Below are 21,092 nucleotides of genomic sequence, written 5' to 3' on the forward strand. Positions count from 1 at the left end.
AGCTACAGAGAGTTCAGAAAAAACATGGAAAAGTACAATTAAAACAATAATGATTATCTGTGGTGCTCAAGAGTGCTGCTACCTTACAAGAAGTCTCAAGTTTTACAATGTGCAAAAGAATCAAAACTCAAGTATAGAGCATCAGTTTATAGTAGTTTGCATTTGCCAACTTTTTGAAGGTATATGAAAAAAATTGATCACAAAGTTAGGGAAACAGCTGTAAGATTTTAATTGTTTGTTTTGTTTTGTTATGTTTTTCTTAAGAAGGGTACAAATTCAAACATATGCTCTGTACATAACAAAGATCAGACTGGTGATCCTTGTCTATCCCTTCCAGCCAAATGTGCTTTGTGCTGCCATATGCCCAGTATGGGTTATTTGGCCATTGGGTCATAACACTGACCGTTTGCAGTCGAGAAGTCTGCGCTATCGTGGTACTCCTGGCCGACAGTTTGGCACTCGTGCACAGCGCTGGAAATTCTTCCCACAGCAGGGGGAGTGGGGGAGTCCTACGTCAGAAAGGCTCCCCCGCTGGGTTTTTGATATTAGCTGTTAATAACTCAAGGTGCTTTCTCAATATAGTGGCTGGCAATTTGAGGGGTACGCCTCAACACTTCAGTGCATATCTAGGTTAGAAAGTTCAAGTTAAAGCTACTCAAGGGGCAGGTCAAATTGAATAGAGAGATGATGAAGAAATTGATTGATATATGTATCTGGCTAGGTAGAGTGTCTTAACAGGTAGAAATCCATCCCAATTTTGTGTAACATGGCGATAAGATAACACAACAGTAGATAGCATGGCCCTTTTAAAGTCGGACGAGCGTCGCCCCTAATGGTACGTTATTGCGTAACTCCTCTGAACGAACGAAATTTGTGCATGCAATTGCGCAATGCCAGACTGCAGTGCTATCCATAAACGTGTGGTACAATGCTGCCATTGAGTTTAAAAGTGTCTGCTCTTTGCTGTTCATTTGCCTCTAGTAACAAACCAACATATCGTGAATATGCCTTGTGTTTTTATATATGAAAGAACTTTGCATATTCAACGCTAATGCTAATTTGAGTCTTGTGACAGAGTAAAATCCTTGTAATCTTACATTTCTCCATGTTGTCTTCCACCTCCTCCGTTTGCCTTTCTTTATCCACTTCTCCGTCTTCCCTACCTTAATCTTTTCATTCTTCCACTTGTTCTATGTCCTCCCCTATCTTCCTGCCATTCCCTTCACTTTCTCTCCACCAGCACCACTACCACTACCACTGTGACTACCACTACCACCAACCACCACCAACCTCCATTACTATTACCTCCACCACTACCACCACCACCACTACCACTACCACTGCCACCACCACCATTACCATTACTATTACCTCCACCACTACCACCACCACCATTACCATTACCTCCACCACTACCACCACCACCACCACTACCACTATCAGTGTGACTACCACTACCACCACCACCATTTCCTCCACTACCACAACCACCACCACCATCTCCACCACTACTATCACCATTACCACCACTATTACCATTACCACCACTACCATCAGCACTATCATTACTACTACTGCCACCACCACCACCACCACCACCACCATCACCACTACCACCATCACCACTACCACCACCTCCTCCTCCTGCTCCTGTGTCTTCTAAGACTCTCCATCTTCCTCCAGTTCCTCTTCCATGTCATGCTGCTTATCCTCCCCTTTTTTCCTCCCTGTCCTTTCTCCTTTCCAGTCATACTTTCTGCCCCTCATATTTAGTCCTACCAAAAAACAAGCCTTACCACTTTCTCTCTTCCTCTGCCTTCCCATGTCAGCTTTTTTTTTTTTTTTTTTTTTTTCTTGGGGGGGGGGGGGGGGGGGGCTTTCTTTTAAAGGTCGAATTTACCTTTGGGAGCAGTGATTTGAAAAATGTTCTTGATATCACATTTGATGCATATGTGTAGATCTGTTGTATCACAAAACATCCTTCCATATAATTTTTTTTTTTTTTTGCAATAAAGCCTAAAATATAAGGAGATATCAGTATTTTTCTCATTAAACCATAACTATAGACGATCTAGTGTGAAAACATTTTTATTATAACTATTGTTCACATTTTGTGTATTTAACAATACTTCACATCGATTATACAGATTCAAATTTTTACAGTGGTTGTTTCTATCCCTAACTCACATTTTAGAACTATTTTTAAGCACAAATGCTGGGTTTTTGTTTCTTCAGCAAATGGTAAATTATGCCTTTAACCTCTCTCCTTTTTAATGTGATAGGTGCATTCACATCAGAATTTACTGTGGTAATAGATGCCATCGTAATTTGATATCACTGTGCTCATTGGAGAAATACCACAGTAATAGATACTGCAGCACACGTTTCAGTTAGTATCATTCTCATTCACGAAGTATCGTGGTAGTTCTGCCCAGAAAGTACATCTCTTCGAGGTGAGCATTGTGTTAGTGCAAATTTCCTATAGGGAGAAGACAGGGAGTGCATCATCAGGTCATGTTAACTCATTCCCTGCCAGATTATAAAGTCCACATAGACTCAGCACACAATCCACTTTATCTTGGGAAGTAATGGGTTAAGAAAGATACTGCTGTCCAAAGAATGTTTTTTTTTTTTTTGTGACAGGATCCGCATTTAAATGTTGCATGCTCAATTGGTATGAACTTAAAATTACCATCCTTAATACATGGCTCGACACTAACTTTTTTGTTTGGTGGCCCGATGGGGCCACCAAAATCCTACATTTCAAATTTTTGGTGGCCCAAGAGAAAAATTTGGTGTCCCGAAAAAAACAATAAAAAACATTAAAAGTCCTTTTTTTAAAAAAATGAATCAAATATTTAAGTTTTATGATAATGAGAATTAGAAGTTGGACATATCTACTCATAAATAAACTTCAACAAACTTGCAACACTCACTCTCAGGCATTCATTCAGTCCTTTTCATCCATTCTTAAACAAATTTAACTGCTAATTTCCGGCGCAAAAAGTTACGAATTTATGATAGTTACGTAGGCCCATCACCATGTTATTATTGCTTGTTTGACTAGTAAGCGTGTAATTGTCAGTGTATAGTTATTGTGTGACTGTATGTAGGGGACTCGGTGGAAGAATTGTACCTGTCCACATACAGTGTGTTGTATTTGATGTATATGTCTCTGTCTTGTCAACTGTAATGTTTGTTTGTGCAGGGCCCCCAGTAAGAACAGTACTTGCCTACTGATGGGGCTACCCTGTTGAAAAAAGACTGAATAAATAAATAAATAAAATTTATTGACATACTTTTCAAAAAATTTTGGTGGCCCGAGGCGGGCCACCAAATTTGCCCTTTTAAAAAATTTGGTGGCCCGACTTTCGTTTTTGGTGGCCCTGGGCCACCGGGCCACCGTCAGTGTCGAGCCCTGCTTAATACCACTGGGATATTTCAGAAGGTATTTGCATTCACATTACGAAAAACCATGCAAAATATTGCGGTATTTCACCATAAGTGTGAATGGCCCTAATGATTTCTAGTGTGGAATTTTTCTTCTCCCTCATCCTTCAAACTCGTCTGATAAGACTGAATGTGGTTAGTAGACCCTAAGCTCCCCAAAACTTTTATTAGGTACAGCCCATCGCTCCTTTACTTTATGAGCGTATGAATATGTCACACAGTAAGAGGTTTTATGGCTTGCAGACACCATGTAAAGCTGAAGGGTGCATAAAAATTGTTTGAAAATTTTAGATCACATTTTGCAAATGTGCTAATTTTTGCTTTGTGACTGACAGTCAAGGGACTGAATGGAACTCTAGAGGGATGAAAAATGTCACCTCTTGCCGCAGAAACCCATCAATATGAGCAGTGTCAAAGGTCAAATATGAAACTTCATCTTATGGTAAAAGTTGTATTACCTGAATAGTGCAGCCGCATGTATCATAACTGAAACTAACAAGGAAAAAAAAAAGAAGGGCGGCTTGGATTTATTTGTCTTTTGAGGCAGTTCACCGCAAAATGTACTTCTGACACGTTGCTTGTAAATCACGTCCCACGGAGTAGAATAATGGAATAAGACACTTCATCAAGTATTTATGATGAAGTGCAGTTCCTATTTGATATCTGTGGATGCCTCAAGAGAACTCTTTGTCTTGAAAATCAGAATTAGAAAAAAAAGGTACATGTGCTCTGAATGGTGTGACACACAAATTGCTTCACAACCCTTGAAGATGTGAACCAGCAAAAAAAAAAAAAGAAAAAAAAAAAAGCCAGTTCACAATTATTTCACGTGCAGTGAGCTTTCATTTTTCTCAGTTGGTTTGTAGGCGCTTCACTCATTTTCAAAGTGGCATAATCCATATAAAGCTAGCCCATGTGACAATTTCTGGAATTCTTGTTCAAACAAAGAACGAACTTGGGTATAACAGACCAGGGTACCAGAATGGTCCGTGAATTGACTTTTCGGAAGGCACCATTTCATTTTTTTGGCAATGAATGCATAAACAACCTTTTTTCTCTCAATTTTATTCCAAATACCAGACTTTCTGTCAGGTAGACGTGCTAGCAAGCACCATTTACAGTATGTATAAGGATGACTTGAATTATCATTATGTCATGGTTGCTTATCTCAGTGAATTTAAAAACCAAAATGCCTGATTTAATTGCACAACTGACAATTTTCTGCTCGTGCGCAAAATGGAACTCTAAACTGGCTTATTTAATGAAATTGTAAACCTTCGCTGTAGACCGTAAACTGGCTTATTGAATGAAATTATAAACCTTTGGTGTCCACAAAAGTACCTACACATATATGCTCATGTGGGACTACTGTGAAAAGTTGTAGTTATTATCATTTACCAGAAGTATCCCAGCAGTTCCCTCCTTCACAGGAGAGAAACCTTCCGCTCAGATTTCCTTCCTGGAGCGTGATGCCATGCTGCCTGTAGCCATGTAACAGTGGGTCAACTTCATAGGCAGGCCAAGCTTTGCAGGCTTCATGATGCTCTGTGAAGCTTAAAGGTATAATTTACCATTTGCAGATGAAGCAAAACCCACTGTTGTTTCCAGACTAAACTGTCTACAGTTATGGTTTATTGAGGAAAAAACATTGTTATAGACTGGGTAGCGAGGATCCTGCGATCTCAATGGTCGAGAACTATGTGTGGATTTTGTACTGGCGGCACGCTGAGTCACAGTGATAAACATGTTATCGCGCACTTGTAGCAAGAGTACACGCGCTTGTAACAAAGGTTCGTGCACTAAGCAAGCTTTCGCGCACTCAGTACGAGATGCCTATTGGCTATTAAAAATCATGCATCCAGTAATTACTGGATACATGGTTTTGAAAAAAATCATGCATCCAATAAATACTGGATGCATGATTTTCGGGGCTCTTGTCTATGGCAAGCCAAAAGGAAATGCATCCTGTAAATTTGTCATCATGCATGATGGAAAAATGGATTTTTGACAACAAAATCCCCCATTCTATAACACAAATGATGCACATGTCTTTTCGTGGGTCAGTCGGAATATAGTGTGCATGCGGTAACTATGGAATTTAGCCTAAACCCACTCAGCTTCGCTTCGTGGGTTAAGCATTCCATATTTACCTTATGCACACAATTCCGACTGACGCACTCAAAGCTGTGCATCAATTGTATAATATCTCCTTATATTTTAGGCTTTACTGTAAAAATTTTATAATGTAAGGTGGGATGTTTTTGTGGTTTGTGATATAACTGACCTACACATATGCATCAAATGTGATGTCTTTAACATTTTTTAAGTCACTGCTCCCAAAGGTAAATAGGACCTTTAAAGCCCATAGGCCCATTACAAGTCTGGGAAGAATGTACTTGGTTTTAAACTTTAACTTTTTATCTCTGAGGAGATGAAAACTCCAAGACTGTTTTCATGTACACGTACCAAAAGTGTGTAATTTGAAACACGATGGTAATGCGGCAGTACTAGAATCATTCAAATTAGGCAGTTTTGCCGTGTGAATGCAAAGTGGAATTGCAGAGGGTAATTTGAATGGTAATTCCAAACGTGATTTAAATGATGATCCGGAGGTGTTTTCCAGTCACGATTCGCCAGAATTACAGAACAAAACAGTTGTATGTACAGATTGACCTCAAAATCATGTTTTTTTAGGGGTGGAGCTTACAGTGACCTTTCAACCACTTCCGCAGAAAAAACATGCTCCTCAAACACTCGCACTGCAGCCAAGCGTGCATACTTACCGCTCAAAAGTGATTGATGGAAACTCGGACAGAAGCCACGTTTCCCCTCCTCGCTCTGATATTCAAAACCGCAGAATCTGCGAAGCCTTCCTCAGTCGTGTGTGTGGACAGTAGTATAAATCATAACTTATGCCTATCGTGACTGTATTCAGCATTGCAATTATGTATCTCAACCAGTGTGAAAATCGCCCCAGAGATTTCAAACATGTCACTTCTGGTCCTAGTAGTCATTAAATTAATTTCACTTTCATAAAACACAACCTTATTATTTTGGTCACACTGTCTGATAGGAATTCTTTCAGTTTTTCTTCGTCTGCGGTATTTTTGCATCCAGTGCAGTAAACTAGTGCTGGACTGGTTTACAAACTTATTCAAAATGCATGCCTACCTTTTTGACAAAACTTGTTCCTGAAAATCAGAGAGCTTGCATAAGGCTTGCCTGATATAACAACAACTAATGCATACAGTACATAAGAATTCCAGGCATTGAAATGCATTAAGTATATACAGGTGAAAGGGATGGCATAGAGCATTTTTTTAAATATATTTTTAATTCGAGGGAAAGTATCCATAAAGTTGAATACACTACTAAACTTCCCTGTAGAAATACTGTGAATTTGAAAAGGTTATGTCCAACATAGAGAATATCATTGGATATCAGTCACAAATGCTAAAAGTTTCAACAGTTTCTACACTTTTAAAACTTTCGGGATTACATTGTAGTTATAATGCCACCTTTCATCAGATTTTCACCTGTAGCCTGGTCTTTCATGAATCCATACTCCTCGCTCACTTTGGATTACAACTGCCTGACAACCGCCCCATCTGCCCTTTAACTGGCAGTATCTGACTGCTAGAGGGCAGTAGGTTAATTCCAGCCCCAGCGGCTGCCTGCTGTGGTCGGTCACAGGGCCAGGGAAGGGAGGAAGGAAAAAGCTGGCTTCTTATTCATCTCAGTAGTAGTACCCACACAACCTGCCCCTGTCCTTTGGGAGCTGGTCTGCCTGCTCTGCTTGTATCTTCCGTCAGCTTTAAAGGGGGTAAACATTGATTTTGCTCCCAAAGATTATGGTTCCAGAAAGGGTGTCTGTTACATGGCTGCACCTCCTCCGAGTTCGTAGAAATTCAGACATAAATGTTACATTTTCTTCATCCTTGTTTCGTGGGTACAGCCCAGCTGTTAAAGGAAATTGAATATGATGTTGCAAATTTATGTCCAAGATTGAAACAACAATCCCTACCCCTTGTAATAACCTGATTTACTTTCCATACATAATAAGCATTCTTTTTTTTTTCATACTATTCATAATAGACTATTTCATTTCTCTGAAGCTACATACCACTTAAAGCTGTCGTTGTTAGTTGATATATGGAGCAACTTAATGTGAATCATTAATTGTACTAAATGCAGTGCAAGTTTACAGTTCATGAAGAATTTTCTTGATTTAAAGAATGAAAGAGGATTTTCATGACAAAAGTTTCTTGACTTTCCATTGGCAAGAAAGTAGAAGACTGAAAAAAGTTTGTCGTAGATCCACATTGCTGTTGTTTTATTTTGTGTCATGTTCCAACAGATTGATGGATGAGGTGAGATATTCATAGAGCCATTTGTCTTTTGGGTCAAAGTTCATGGTTGTAAGCTTGTGAGTGGATGACCCTGACTGTTTCTCCTCTGACAGGGCTGACCCAGCGATCTCAGCCGTATGAATGGATTACGGTAGTGACAGATAAAAGCCAGGACCACTCTGATGTCGGCTGATGCTAGCATCTTGTTAGAAGATAGCTTAAGATCCAGGCTGTAATGAATATTATTTCTACATTTTTATGCTGGAGGGAAGGCAAGTTATTTTAAGGTCACTTTTTGATTTACCCTCGTATTTTCTGACCATGAGAAAGGAACACTATAGAATTGGTTTATCGACTGAAAAAATGGACACAGCAGTATTTTCTGATGTGCTACATTGTAACTGCACATCGTGTACTGGCCACACCCCAAGGTGCAAGTCAGATTGATGGAACAAAACATAAACATAAGACAGTATAAAACATAAGACAGTATTGGTACTTCCCGAAACCTACAATTTCATTTGAAAGTCTTGTCCTTTGCTTTCATGACAGTCAAAGAATTAAGTTCAGTGTTATCAGAGGGGCAGTTATCAAAACTGCAAGAGTGTGTGCTATCCAGTGCTGAGGAGGTTGTTGGGAACAAAAACTTGTCTTGCCAGTTTGAGCCTGTATAATATTTCATAGCCTACCCAAGATGCTGCTTCAGGATATTACCATTTATACTTTTGCTACCAGAGTATACTATTAGCATCATTATTCTGTAAATATGGATGGTTCTTATGGTCACAAAGTCTGCTGTTACCATGTATTCAGTGTACCCTCTATTCTGTATTTGGTTTTAATAAAACACCAGTCGATATCATAGCCAATTTTGCCCTTTACTTGCTTTCAGATCGATGAGGAGCACTAGAAAGTTCTACATCAGAAATTCTTGTTTGCACAGTCCATGACATATCCCTGAAGAATCATCATGTATTCAACAAATGAATTGACTCAAAGATGTTCATTTATCTCTACATTTGTGTGGTTCAGTATGACCAGGTCAATGATTTGCTTGGGTCTGTGTGTACTTTATCAAATGAAGTGGCCTGCTTAAAATAAATTGTAGCTTATATTACTTGTTTATATCATTTTGACATAAACCACTTTCAAATGAATGAAGCAGCCTTGAATGCAGGCTGTTTGAAAGGTCAAGAGGGGCGTCCTACTTTTTTATGGGGATATAAAAGGATATGACAATTTTCTCCCAGATCAACTTGAGAAGCAGCAACACTGAGGAGAAGTTTTCATTATAATGTTTGTGTCAATAGAGGGAGACATTTCACATAGTTGTCAGCAGACAGCTGAGCCTGGCTAGCTGTGCCTTCCATGTGATTTGGAGGTCTTAATCCAATTATGATTTCTCCAAAGAGAAACATTGATATTCATTGTGACAAAATCATACATAATTCATTATACGTTCAATGTGCTTCAGGTTATTCAACTTGTTTCATGTCCATCCTGACATTTTGTAGTGAGACATTTCAGGTCAAATTTGGCTGAAGGAAGCTTTATAAGCCGAACTGCGCTTCTTTTACTTTATTTCCAGAAAGAATTGGCATGTAATAACTGTTACAAACATATAGTCTATTTGGCATGAAGAGAAGAATTTCTAATCTCATGTCTGGATTGAATTTGTGATGGACTTGATCCTAAATAGCCATAAAAGTAACCAGTTTTGTGTTTAACCCATTGCGTGCTTTGAGTACCAGTTAGTACAGAAAACCACATAATGTTGTACAAACTGTTCACAACGTCTGTGGCATAAAAAAGGGCTAATCTGTCAGGGTCGTGAAGATGGTAAAATTCAAGATTATCTCGGCTAAAATGAAAGTAGGTTTAAAGATAAATGAGACATGGCACAAACACCACAAAGTAATTGTTCTGAAATGTTTTAGGAGCTACAATTTGTTCTTGATTTGCCTGAATTGTTTTTCTTTCCTGCACAACCTGCCATTTTCAGTTCATGAGAAATATAAAAATTAGATGTTACATTTTGAGATGATGATGATGATTGCTTGAAAATTGCTATTGTTACTGCATCTTTCTTGAACAGAGATATAAGATTGCATATTATCACTTCTCGTGCAAGCACTGGTAACATTGCAAACATGTAACATGTATAGAGGTTATTTTTGTTTGTTTTGTTATTCATTTATTTATCTTTTATTTGTTGCTAAAATGTGAGTGGAAGATGGAAGAGAAGGTGAAAAAAAGTGAGATATTACAGAATTAGAAGTAATATTTTCATATCTGATCTAAGCATCACATGATTCATGATGGATGTGCATGATGAATTTATTCTAATCAGTTCTGCTGAAGCTTCTCAAAATTTCTGTGTTCTACAAAGTCATCAAGATTTGCAGTAGAAGAGGGTAGAGCTACCCTGGAAAAAAAAAATGCTATTTTTCCTCATCATTTATACATTTATGAGAGGAAAGGTAAATCTCTTGAAATACAAGTGATGTTGCAGATTTCTTGGGGTAAAACAAAGTGAAATGTCCCCGAATCTGTATACATGCTTTGCTGGATTTGAACTCATATGCACTATTCCCCTAAATATCCCGGAATACATGGAAGCTTTTAATTAATTGGAGTATGCCTGATTGAAGTGTCTGTCAGCAGTTATCCAAGGGTATCTCCGGCACAGGGTTTTAGAAAAAATACCCCTACCTCTCTTTCCAAAGACGTCTACCTTGGTCTCTTTTCCCTATCTCTGTCACTCATTTCATAGGCGGTACTTCCCTAAAAATATAGAACTCTCTCTCTCTTTCTCTCAGTAAACACACATACACACCCACATGTATACACAAGCCCTCTCTCCATCCCATATTTCAAACCTCAAGGAGCTTTAGTAGAGTGTGATATCAATGCTACTTCTTGAGCAGGGAGGCGACGTAGCCTGCCACTTTGTACCAAGTCTAATTGAATGGTTCCTCATAGATACAACCGTTCGTTTATTGAACCCCTTTCAGACCGTTCTCCCCCCCCCCCCACCCTCGCCCTGAACCATTCAGATAATTATCCCCTTCATATTTCCATTGTAAATATGTTATTTGTGTGAAACTGAAATGTTTGCTACAGATAGGGTATCACTAACGGACATAATAATTGAGTTCAAGGTGATACGGTCTCCATAGTAACCTTTGTGTTTGGATAGTGTGAATTATTAACACGTTCATCCTTCCAAGAGATTTAGAAAGCAAAAATTGGTCGTGATAGAACAAAAATATATATACTATAAGTATGTATTTTTTTCAGGTTATATTAACAAAGACATATGCTTATACAGGCTAAGTGAAAATATGACCATTGTTCTCTGACTAACACTTTGACAGTTGAACGACAAGTCATTTCCATTTCTTCCACCAACTGGTATCTGTATTATTATTTTGTCATCCAAGTGTATTTATGAAACCAAATTGTTGTATTTTTTCAAATGTTTGTTGAACAAAAGCTAAAATAAAAGGAATTCATGCTATCCCCGTTCAGAACAAAATGATGTGGCCATCTTGATATGAACTTCTTTGTATCTAGGAGCAAAATATTGTTGCTATGACAATCTGCAGAGAAAAATGAATGACTATCAAGATCTGATATTGCAAAGTCGATATGATTTCATCATTCGAAGTCCCATGTGATTTTTTGATTCATTGAATAAGTGTTCACAACTAAATAAATAAAAGAAAAAAACTGATACAAGGAACTCTTGGGTCAGCAATGATGTCAATGTATCTAACAGGGTTTGTTAATACACCACATGATGGCCTGTACTTTAGTGAAAAAAGGGGTTATGGAAAAGAAAGGTACATGTTCAAGATGTGACACTCTTCAGGGCCCATTTCATTAAAAGTTGATATGATAGCAACTCTTGGCTGGAATGGCAATTGTCATGGTAATGACAAGAACCCAGCTTCCTGATTGGCTGTTGCTGTCGGAAGTTACCATTCCAGCAAGAGTTGCTAACCTTAACATTTTTTTAAGAAATGGGCCCAGATTGCACACTGGTCATGAATTATTGATACATTTTACAGCACTTGCATAGGTCATAATCATGCTCTGATACAATTAGCCTATTTTGGTTAAGTCCAATGTAGGGATTTAGGGAAAGAAGAAAAGGAAGAAGAGCCACATATATGCTGGAACTCGATACAAAAAATAAGTGTGACTTAAGTTAATTTCCAGCCTTTTTCCCCATACAGTCGACTTCCGTTATAACAAAGACCTCAGGACCTATATTGAAATTTTGTTATAACCGACCAAATTAAGATTAAAAAAAATAGAGGGAATAATGTTGGAGCTTGAATTTTTGCTTCTTTGTAACCGGAATTTTGTTATAACCACGTTCATTATAACGGGAGTGCACTATACACTTGTACTGCATTCCTCTCTGGTTACATGAGGTTGTTTGAATAGCGCAGTAAGGTGCAATAAACCCAATATTGATATCTGGCTCTCCGAGGGGAAATTGAATTCTTTCATATCCTGTTCCACATTTTGCTCTGCTTTGCCGACCGATGCTGATAATCATCGGTGTTCGGTCGCTCCACTCTGTTTGAATTCAAGTTCACAGACGTTTGCAAATCAAAACCGCAAAACTCCTGACAGAGTTCCCAACCTGGAGTTCAGCAGCCAGAAGTTGACTGAACTCTGGCGGCTATAGCTGCTCTCAATTCCTCTCCCCCTGTCAAGAGTGCTGGTCATTGAACAGATATCAGTATTACTGATCATCAATTTCTTTACTGAGATCATTAGATGAAGAGATGGATATTTCTGTCTCCTGGAAATAAATTCAAAATATCTTAGATCGCTTGGACATAACATGAATTCAACTACATGCGTATAAGCTTGTGGTTAGAATTACTATACAAATGATGCACAGGATAGAGTGCGTTAGTGGAGGCGTATAGTGCACTCCAGGGTATTTACAATTGTGAAACATGCACTACATTGTAAATACCCGAGAGTGAGCTACGCCTCCACTAACGCCACGAAATAATCCTGTGCATCATTTGTTTTATAAAATGGGTCGAAAATTCGAAAACTAACACCATTTTTCAGCGTTTTTCACGTACCTTTGTGGGTTAAGACGTCCGAAGATGTTCGTCCCAAACATTTATGCACGTCGCACTCGGAAATCCCGCACATACAGTATAAGTATGATGGGGGGTTGGGTTTCCGGACACTTAAGTTCCCGCATGAAAACTTACTTATTTTACATAGAATATGCACCCTTTACCTTAAAGACTTGATATAGACTCCTCATATAGGCCTACTAGACAACATACTCTGAAAACGGCGTGAGAATTAACCTGCTAAATTGTTGGATTTGCCCTTCAAAGTGACTCCATGTACGCGTCCGGTCCCACAACGCTTGGTCTACTGTACTGTACAAAGTGTACGTATATTGAGTATACGTACGCCACACATGTTATGCACAAGGGAAGAAAGGCCGGCCGGCCGGCAGCCCGAACTAGAAGTTGTTTACAGGATTGACAGCGCGTACTGTACTAATGTATGCATGCAATTCAAAGGAGCCACCGCGCGCACAGACGATCGGCAATAGGATTTAACACGCAGTGCGATGGGACTAGAATAACCAAAGCACACGTGACTCATTTCAGCGCTTCCTATTGGCTACATTCTTGAACCCATTTTATAATCTAAGTTGGTACATGATGATTTTGTTTTGTGTTTTCTTACTTGTGTGGATCGTACCACAGCCTTTGACACCCCATTTAGATTATAATTTTTTTTATTTGTCGTTATTATTTTTTTTTTAAATGACAGGCCCATATGTACACTTGCAAAAACTTGCTCCAATACTAAACAGGACAATTCCCCCCACCTCCCAAAAAACAACAACAACTATGCTATATATTAGAAATGGATTATTTTTTAAAATTTGTTTTGCTGAGTTTCTGGGTAATGAAAGTAAATGTAGACTTTTCTATTGACATACAATGTACAAGTGTGTGTAGATGTGTACAAAGCTTTTGTATGTCAGAATGCTTTGTGTATTAATACTTTATTTAGATGTTGTAAGTTGTTTTGATAATTTGAGCATTGTTCTTACCAATATTTATGTATTGCCTTTCTTTTCTGAATGTAATTATGTATTATGTATTGCATTTTTTTTTTCTGAATGCATTATGGCATTTTTATTTTTTCTGAATTGTAAATTGTGTCAGCTGGTTGGGCTTATTCCTGTCCTGAGATTACATCCCTTGTTATGTTAAAGAAGCTTGCTAAGACGTCATTGATACAGCAGACCAAGCTTTCCTGAGTCTATTTGGCACAAGAATAAGACTCCTCCATGAGTGCTAGCTTTTCTTCGATCAAGAGGTCAAGCATTCTCATGTGAACACTTTCGTATAGATACATTAATAGTGGAATTCACACTGATGCAAAGTAGTGGGATAAAAAAAATCTCAGTATTTGGATCATGATCGTTTTCCCGCTAATTTGTCTTTGCGAATGTGACTATGGTACATTTCATAGCTTTATTATCATGAAGATATGATACATGTCTAGAAGTTGTGTGTCCAAATATCTGTCCCTGAATGCAAGTTTGTATGGGATGCATAGTTCAAGGTATCTGTTGGGAGAATGCCTAGTTTATGATGAGGAAATCACAGATTTTCCTCCTGGCCTCTCAACTGATCATCCCTTCCCCCAGGAGCACTCCTCCCCCCCCCCCCCCACTCCATTAGACAGTAGGATACGAGTGTTAATTCGTCCATTGTCTAGTTACCCCCTACAGATGGACAGGTTTGATGTATGTGAGCATTGAAGTTTGTGTGTATTAGAGTAACTGTGTTGAAGCATAAGCCTTAAGTTGCAATTTTTGAAGTCGTGAAAGAGAGTGAGTTATATGCTTCTGACTTTTCCTTTTGTATCTCATTGATTTCTTTTCATAAAAGTTATGCTAATGCAATACCACTTTTACCATGATTTCTACTACTATGACTACTTCTGCTGTGACTGCTGTTACTACAACCATTACTTTACTGCTACAACCACTACTGCTACTGTGCTACTGCTACTATTTATACTATTGCTGCACAACTACAAATTATTACTTTGTAGCTTGTTCTTTTTGTCAGTTACTATAGTCAACACACCACTACTGCTATGCTTGTTACTTCTTGCTACATCCCTTACCAGTTATTTCTGCTTACTAACTACAACTTCTTGCTTTACCACTTTTAGTACGATATAATTGAAATCAGTGGTATCTTTGATTGTGATGTGTGATCATGTTAAACTTTTTCTCCCCTCAGTCTATCATGAACTGTATCAGTGTGCTTTATGAATTTGATGTGTACAACGCAGGATAAATTTTAGTTTAAAAAAAAAAATCAAATTCCTTCAATTTTGCAACATCTCGAATCTCTAAGCAGAAAAATAGATGGATTTATTAATTTGCAAACTTATCTTAATTAAAGTTGTGAAATGCTTTGTAATCTTTAAGGAATTGATATGATGGGCAAGAGATAGACAGTAACTAATATATGAGCTTTAATCTTTTTCGTCAAAGCAGATAATGCTGTAGTTGCATTGGTGTAGAAACAATATCCTGCTATGTGCAATTACATACAAATACTTGCTTGAATTTTGGGTGTATATTTCAGCAGATTTAGAGATATTTTTCTAATCTCACATAATATTAAAGTTGCTGAATTCATTGATTTGTATGTATAAGAACAGGGAATATGGGTGGGTACAGGGATTTTGAGGGGGAAATGTATAACTGCTGTACTTTTCTCTATGAGTTATAATAGAAAGTTAACACTATATACCCTCTAGCCATTAGTATACTGCCCCCTGTGGTGATAGGGTGTATGCCACTAATTCGGTCGGGTCCTCGACGTCCTGTGCGTGTTTTGCCTCATCAGCCGGCGTAATGAGGTGTAAACTAATTAATTATTGGGAGAAAATTTTGCTTGACACCAGGTTATCGCAGTGTTCAAAGAGAGAATGCTTCCTGCTTGTATGGTCAATAGAGATAGCAGCAAGGTGGAGATCGCAGGATGAAGGGGGGGGGGGGGTGTGAGGGGTGGGGGTGTGAGGGGTAGGGACGGTGGAAGGATAGGGGAATGTGGGGGGGGGAGTAGAAAGTAGGATGGTCTCATGCATACAGGTAGTAATAGCAGTAGTAGTAGAAGTAATTGTGATATTAGTCGGAGGTAGTGGTAGTAGAAGAAGTAGTATGTAGTGGAAGAATTAGTGGTAGTAGAAGCAGTAGTAGTAGTAGTACACCTAGTTGTTGTTGTTGTTGTTGTTGTTGTTGTTGTTGTAGAATTAGCATGATAGTAGAAGTAGTAGCAGTAGTAGTAGAAGCAGTAATAGTATAGCATTACAACTAGTTGTGATGATCATTTTTTTTTTGCTATTATCAAAACTGATGTGTTGCTACCAGTAGTTGAATTATAGAAAATATATATTTTTATTTAACCCTAGCTTTGTTTTTAAATGTTTAAAAGTATGAGCAAAGGAAAGTGTTTAAAGTAACACATGTATACGTGCAGTCTTTTATGTAATTTGCAAATTTTGAGAGTCTGCATTTCCAGATGAACAACCTCCCCAAATATTGTTTCCTGCAACACAAATGTGTTACATTTCATCCAAAGTGGGAAATCACTAAATTCTCTCCTTGAAAGGCATGACACACATTCCTCATTCCATCAAGTGATGTGGTTTTTTAATGCGAATTAAAAAAAAATAGCAAAGTTGTCTTTCGAGTCCCAACTCAGATAAGATAATATTCACAAAATATAATTTATGGTGTATGCAGTATATAGTGCAGTCTCTGTATCTAAGGAAAGGGACAATCATTCAGCTCTCATCATGCTTGTTTCATGTTACCCTCCACTCAATCATGTGCTTGATTTTACGTATGATTATGATGATAGTTATTATGTAGTTATTCTTCTCACCCCTCACTGCTCTCTCTCTCTCCTCACTGCTCTCTCTCTCCTCACTCCACCCTTCACACAGGTACTGCTTATGGCACATGCTCTGAAGAGGATCTCCTATGCCACGTGCGATCCCGACTTTGGCCAGTTTGCCTTCCTGGCACGCAACCCAAAGGGACCCGTTGGAGTCCAGTACTGCCATGTCTTCATTACCCAAGAAGGCAATGAGGTAGGTTTGGCTCCATCCAGGGGTTCAAAGGGCAGGGGTCAAGTCAAGTGTTGGTCAGCATTCTGTACTCAGGTTGAACAACGACGATGACGGCAATGACGAGGATGATGATGACGATGATGATGATAGTGATGATGATGATGATGATGATGATGATGATGATGATGATGATATGATGATGATGATGATGATGGTGATGATGATGATGATGATGATGAGGAGGATGATGAGGATGAAGATGATATGATGATGAAGATGATATGATGGTGATGATGATGATGATTAGATGAATGGAAAAGGAAGATATGTTATGGAAACTGACAGAATTCCATGACCACTACCATCCTTTCGTCATGAAATGCTGTTTCCATGGTGATATGTCAATTGCCCAAGTCTTGTCTTGAAAACCCATCAAAACCACAATGAGAACTTTGTTTTACTGTCACTGAGCACATCATTTGGGACAACATCAGGCAATGTTTGGATGAGAAAGGTTTAGAGCAGGAAATTCCAGGCGAACATTTACAGACATTTACCAACAATTTATGCCTTAAAGGTTACTCTGAGGCATTCTTCAGTTTATCCTATATCTAAGTATATGTCATATCATTAGACAAACAGATGTTTTATTTTTATAAGTTTAAATGTATTTGTAGGGATGGAAAGTATGGTCTGTACAATTTAACTCTTAACGTGCCATGGTCGCCAAACGGCGACCTTAGTCCTGACGTGCCATGGTCGCCGATCGGCGACTAAAAACAGCGTGAAAAGCATTGATCATTTAAGTTCTTGTGGTACCGTAATGTGTTACACCAAGCAACTGCCAATGATATGTACCGGTAGCTGATTAGCATAGCCATCGTTTCCACTAAAAATATGAGCATGCTTACATAGGAAAATTTTGAGTAAATACACGATTTTTCAGCTAGATGTATTTTTTTCACATCGGGAAAATCCGCAGCGGGCGCACCCTCTGCGAGATGTGTATGGATCAAATGTCTCATAGGTAAACCACGCGTGTGTATGCTACTGACTCTGCGTGTATTGTCAATGCGGTTCCACTCGCATTGTTCCGCTTGGACGCTGTCCTGCGGGAAGCTGCTTTGATTTTGTCCTTCAAAGAGGGTCAGCTTTCGTTCGTCGGTCAAGTCTTTCATCCTTTTGTTTTGGTGAACGTCACTAATCGTCCCCACGCTAGCATAGGAATTGCGCGTGGACAAAGGCCTGCCGAATTCAATAGAGTACGCCCGCCCGCAGTCCGCGTAGACAAAAGGAGGCTTAGCAGGTTCTTCCTTCTCAGGTGGACAAAAGACACGATTCCAGGGCTCGGGACAATTACTTTAGTTTCAAATACAGGATCTGGGACTAAAGGACTCAGATTTGGGGATGAATTACTGAGGCAGAAAGAGAAATTGCTAAGACAAAATAAACTGCTAGTATCTTTGGAATCATACAATTCTAGAAGGCAATTTTGTTATCATTTGAAAGAGGAAATGTTGCTCTAAAACTTTCTCACAGAGTCAAGGGAGCGTTCCATTGAAGAAAAAACAAGACTGACTCTTTTTTTCCATACTACACACAAACTTCTAATAATTTTTTTGATGTATCAAATATTTTTGCAATATTTCAGATTCAGATAGATATTGTGGCAAACTGACTGCATGACACGAAAGAGCAAACATTTCTTGATATATGTTGTGTAGAACTCAATTCAAAACAGTCAATAGTTTCAGAAATATGGCGGTTTTAAATTTCATTGTCAGTCCAGTTTCGAAACGTTCTGGCATTAGGTAAAAACCTCTGGCACGTTAGGGGTTTTGGGCCTGGCACATTAAGAGTTAAGATATGTGGAATTTAGTTTTCAAACTCATCAAAGTCATTACGGAATTTCATTGCAGAAATTATGTTTTTAGCATTAAATTGACACCTCCAAATTTCACTGCATTATTTATGTTGGAGAAAGATTTCAGCCTTGTGAGAGTCATTCAGTGTGCACAAAATCAAAAGGAAATTGACGAAAGTTCGCCAGTTTTTTTCTTCTAAGAAACAGGAACTTGTAGCTTATAAAATGTGTTGCCAATTTGAGAATCAGCCATAAATTTAGCGATGAAGAGGCTTTGGAAAATTCTACTTTTTAGATATGCAATTCTTTAAGAAGAACAAAAGGCTCAAATGAAACACAACTATTAACTCTATCTCATTTAATGCTACCAGTAAACAATGAATGAGAAACAAGGCCACAGGAATGGAGTATTTAGGACTGGTTTGGTTACACATGTTTTGAAAATGCAATGTGTCCACCCCACTAGTTGTGAGCTGTCGACTTCATATGCTTCTGCCTAGCCTGGAATTTGTTTTGCCTACAGCTAGTGTTGCTAGGTAGGGAGAATCTCAAATGAACCTCAGGAAAGGTTTGGGGTTGCTATGGATTACCGTCGTGAAGGAAGTATGCATAAAATTTGAAAAAAATATTAACGAGCCGGTCAATTACAGCGTATATCAGTTTGGTGGTGAGTAGCTTTGATGTACCTTTGCCGCAGTGCATGCATACCTGCAAACTCGTGGCCCTGTATCGCCAGCCTGGAGTGTACGCAGGTGATGTGTTTGGGGAGCTGTGGGGCTCCATATCTCAGGAAGGCATTTTAGGGAGAGTGGATTCACGAAAATCGTCATTAGGAAGTTTGCGTTAGCCGGTAATTTACTTGCGATGCCCCACTTTCGCCTGGGAGCTAATGTGCCTAATTCACATCCATGTACGCTCTTTCAACGCGCTGGCTTCTTCCTTCTTTTTTTTTTCTCTCTCTCTCACACTGTCGACCCATGAACTCTGCCGAAGCAACATGTGTTGTGTTTGTGTTTTTTTTTAAAGGGAGTGTGTACTCGCTGTCGCTCACACACACACACACACACACACACACACACACACACACACACTGACATACACACAAGTGCTAACGAACCACTGCTACGTGGGACTACCGGTTGCAGTCGTATCTAGTTTCCATGCTGGTTGCACACGCGATGATATGGCTCTGCACGCAGCTTTCCTTAAAACATGCGGAATAGTTCCCACGCAGGAAAAATGATACTCGGGGTAAAGCTCTGTAGTTATTTTCAATTCTGAGTTCTTCTTCTGTCTCATTTTAAGTCTATGGGCCTGCTCCTAATTATTAAGGGTCAACAAACTTTGTCACATTGCGTTTGCTTGTGTGTTGCAGTGTAATGCAGTCCAGATAGACTGATCTGGAACCTTTTTTCACCCCTCGTTGCGTCGTTTGCCAGTGATTCTTGAAGAGGAAACTGTGATCCTATGTCTTTCTATCACCACTCTCTGAAGGGATCTAGAGAAGTAAAATGACCCGCGCTGATTTAGCAATACTTTTCACATTCCTTGGACAATAACGTAGTCGATAGAAGGGAATTGTACGTCATAATGTCTCAAAAACGTAATCGGAATAGACTGAGTCGGGACTGCGATAGAAGACCTGCCTCAGCTCTAGTACAGTGTAAAGCAAAGGTAAGAAATTAGCATACCGATAACAAAATATCTATTTATTTGTTTATATGTATATTTTTACCTTCAGCCCCCGAGTGTAATGTAAATAAATAATAATTAAAAAAAACATGGATGAATTTCACCCTGAATATTTTCCTTACTCTCTGCTATTCTTCAGATGTGAATGTACAAGCACCGTGTACAGTAGGTATTGTCACATCGGTACTACTCTGATTTCGTAAGCACCTATGTGTATGTCTACTCATTTTCTGTAGGACTTATAGGACCATGGTATAATTATCACAGTCTGATAAAATGTGTGAGCTGCAAACATTTCTTTAAGCCACAGAGTGCTGTAGAAGCAGTATTCAGTGTACTGTATTGTTTATGAATTGTGATGCCACCATACGTTTATCATTTGTTTTGTTTTGTCTTGTTTGTTTTTTGGGCTGTTTTGATTAGTAAATTGCAGCTCTTGGACAACTTGTGTTCTTACACCTCAGCAGAAAATATTCCAGAATTTGATTATCATAGGATTATATACTAAGACCCATGTTAGAAATCCATGCTTAAAATGAACGAGAATAGATATTTCTTTTCTTCACTTTGGA

At 38.8% G+C, this 21,092-nt stretch overlaps 1 protein-coding gene across 1 annotated transcript in view; it reads left to right on the top strand.

Annotated features, from left to right (window-relative positions):
- The window catches only part of LOC139735908 (uncharacterized), a 133,181-nt gene that overhangs the window by 74,429 nt on the left and 37,660 nt on the right, over positions 1–21,092 (top strand). The window contains exon 4 of the mRNA XM_071646663.1: positions 16,839–16,985. Within this exon, the coding sequence (XP_071502764.1) occupies positions 16,839–16,985 (147 nt within the window). The remainder of the gene's footprint in view (positions 1–16,838; positions 16,986–21,092) is intronic.

The sequence above is a fragment of the Diadema antillarum genome, unplaced genomic scaffold (genome assembly GCF_040938485.1).
Source record: "Diadema antillarum isolate AM-2024a unplaced genomic scaffold, OU_Dant_1.0 seq00000604_RagTag, whole genome shotgun sequence".
In the NCBI taxonomy this organism is placed as follows: domain Eukaryota; kingdom Metazoa; phylum Echinodermata; class Echinoidea; order Diadematoida; family Diadematidae; genus Diadema; species Diadema antillarum.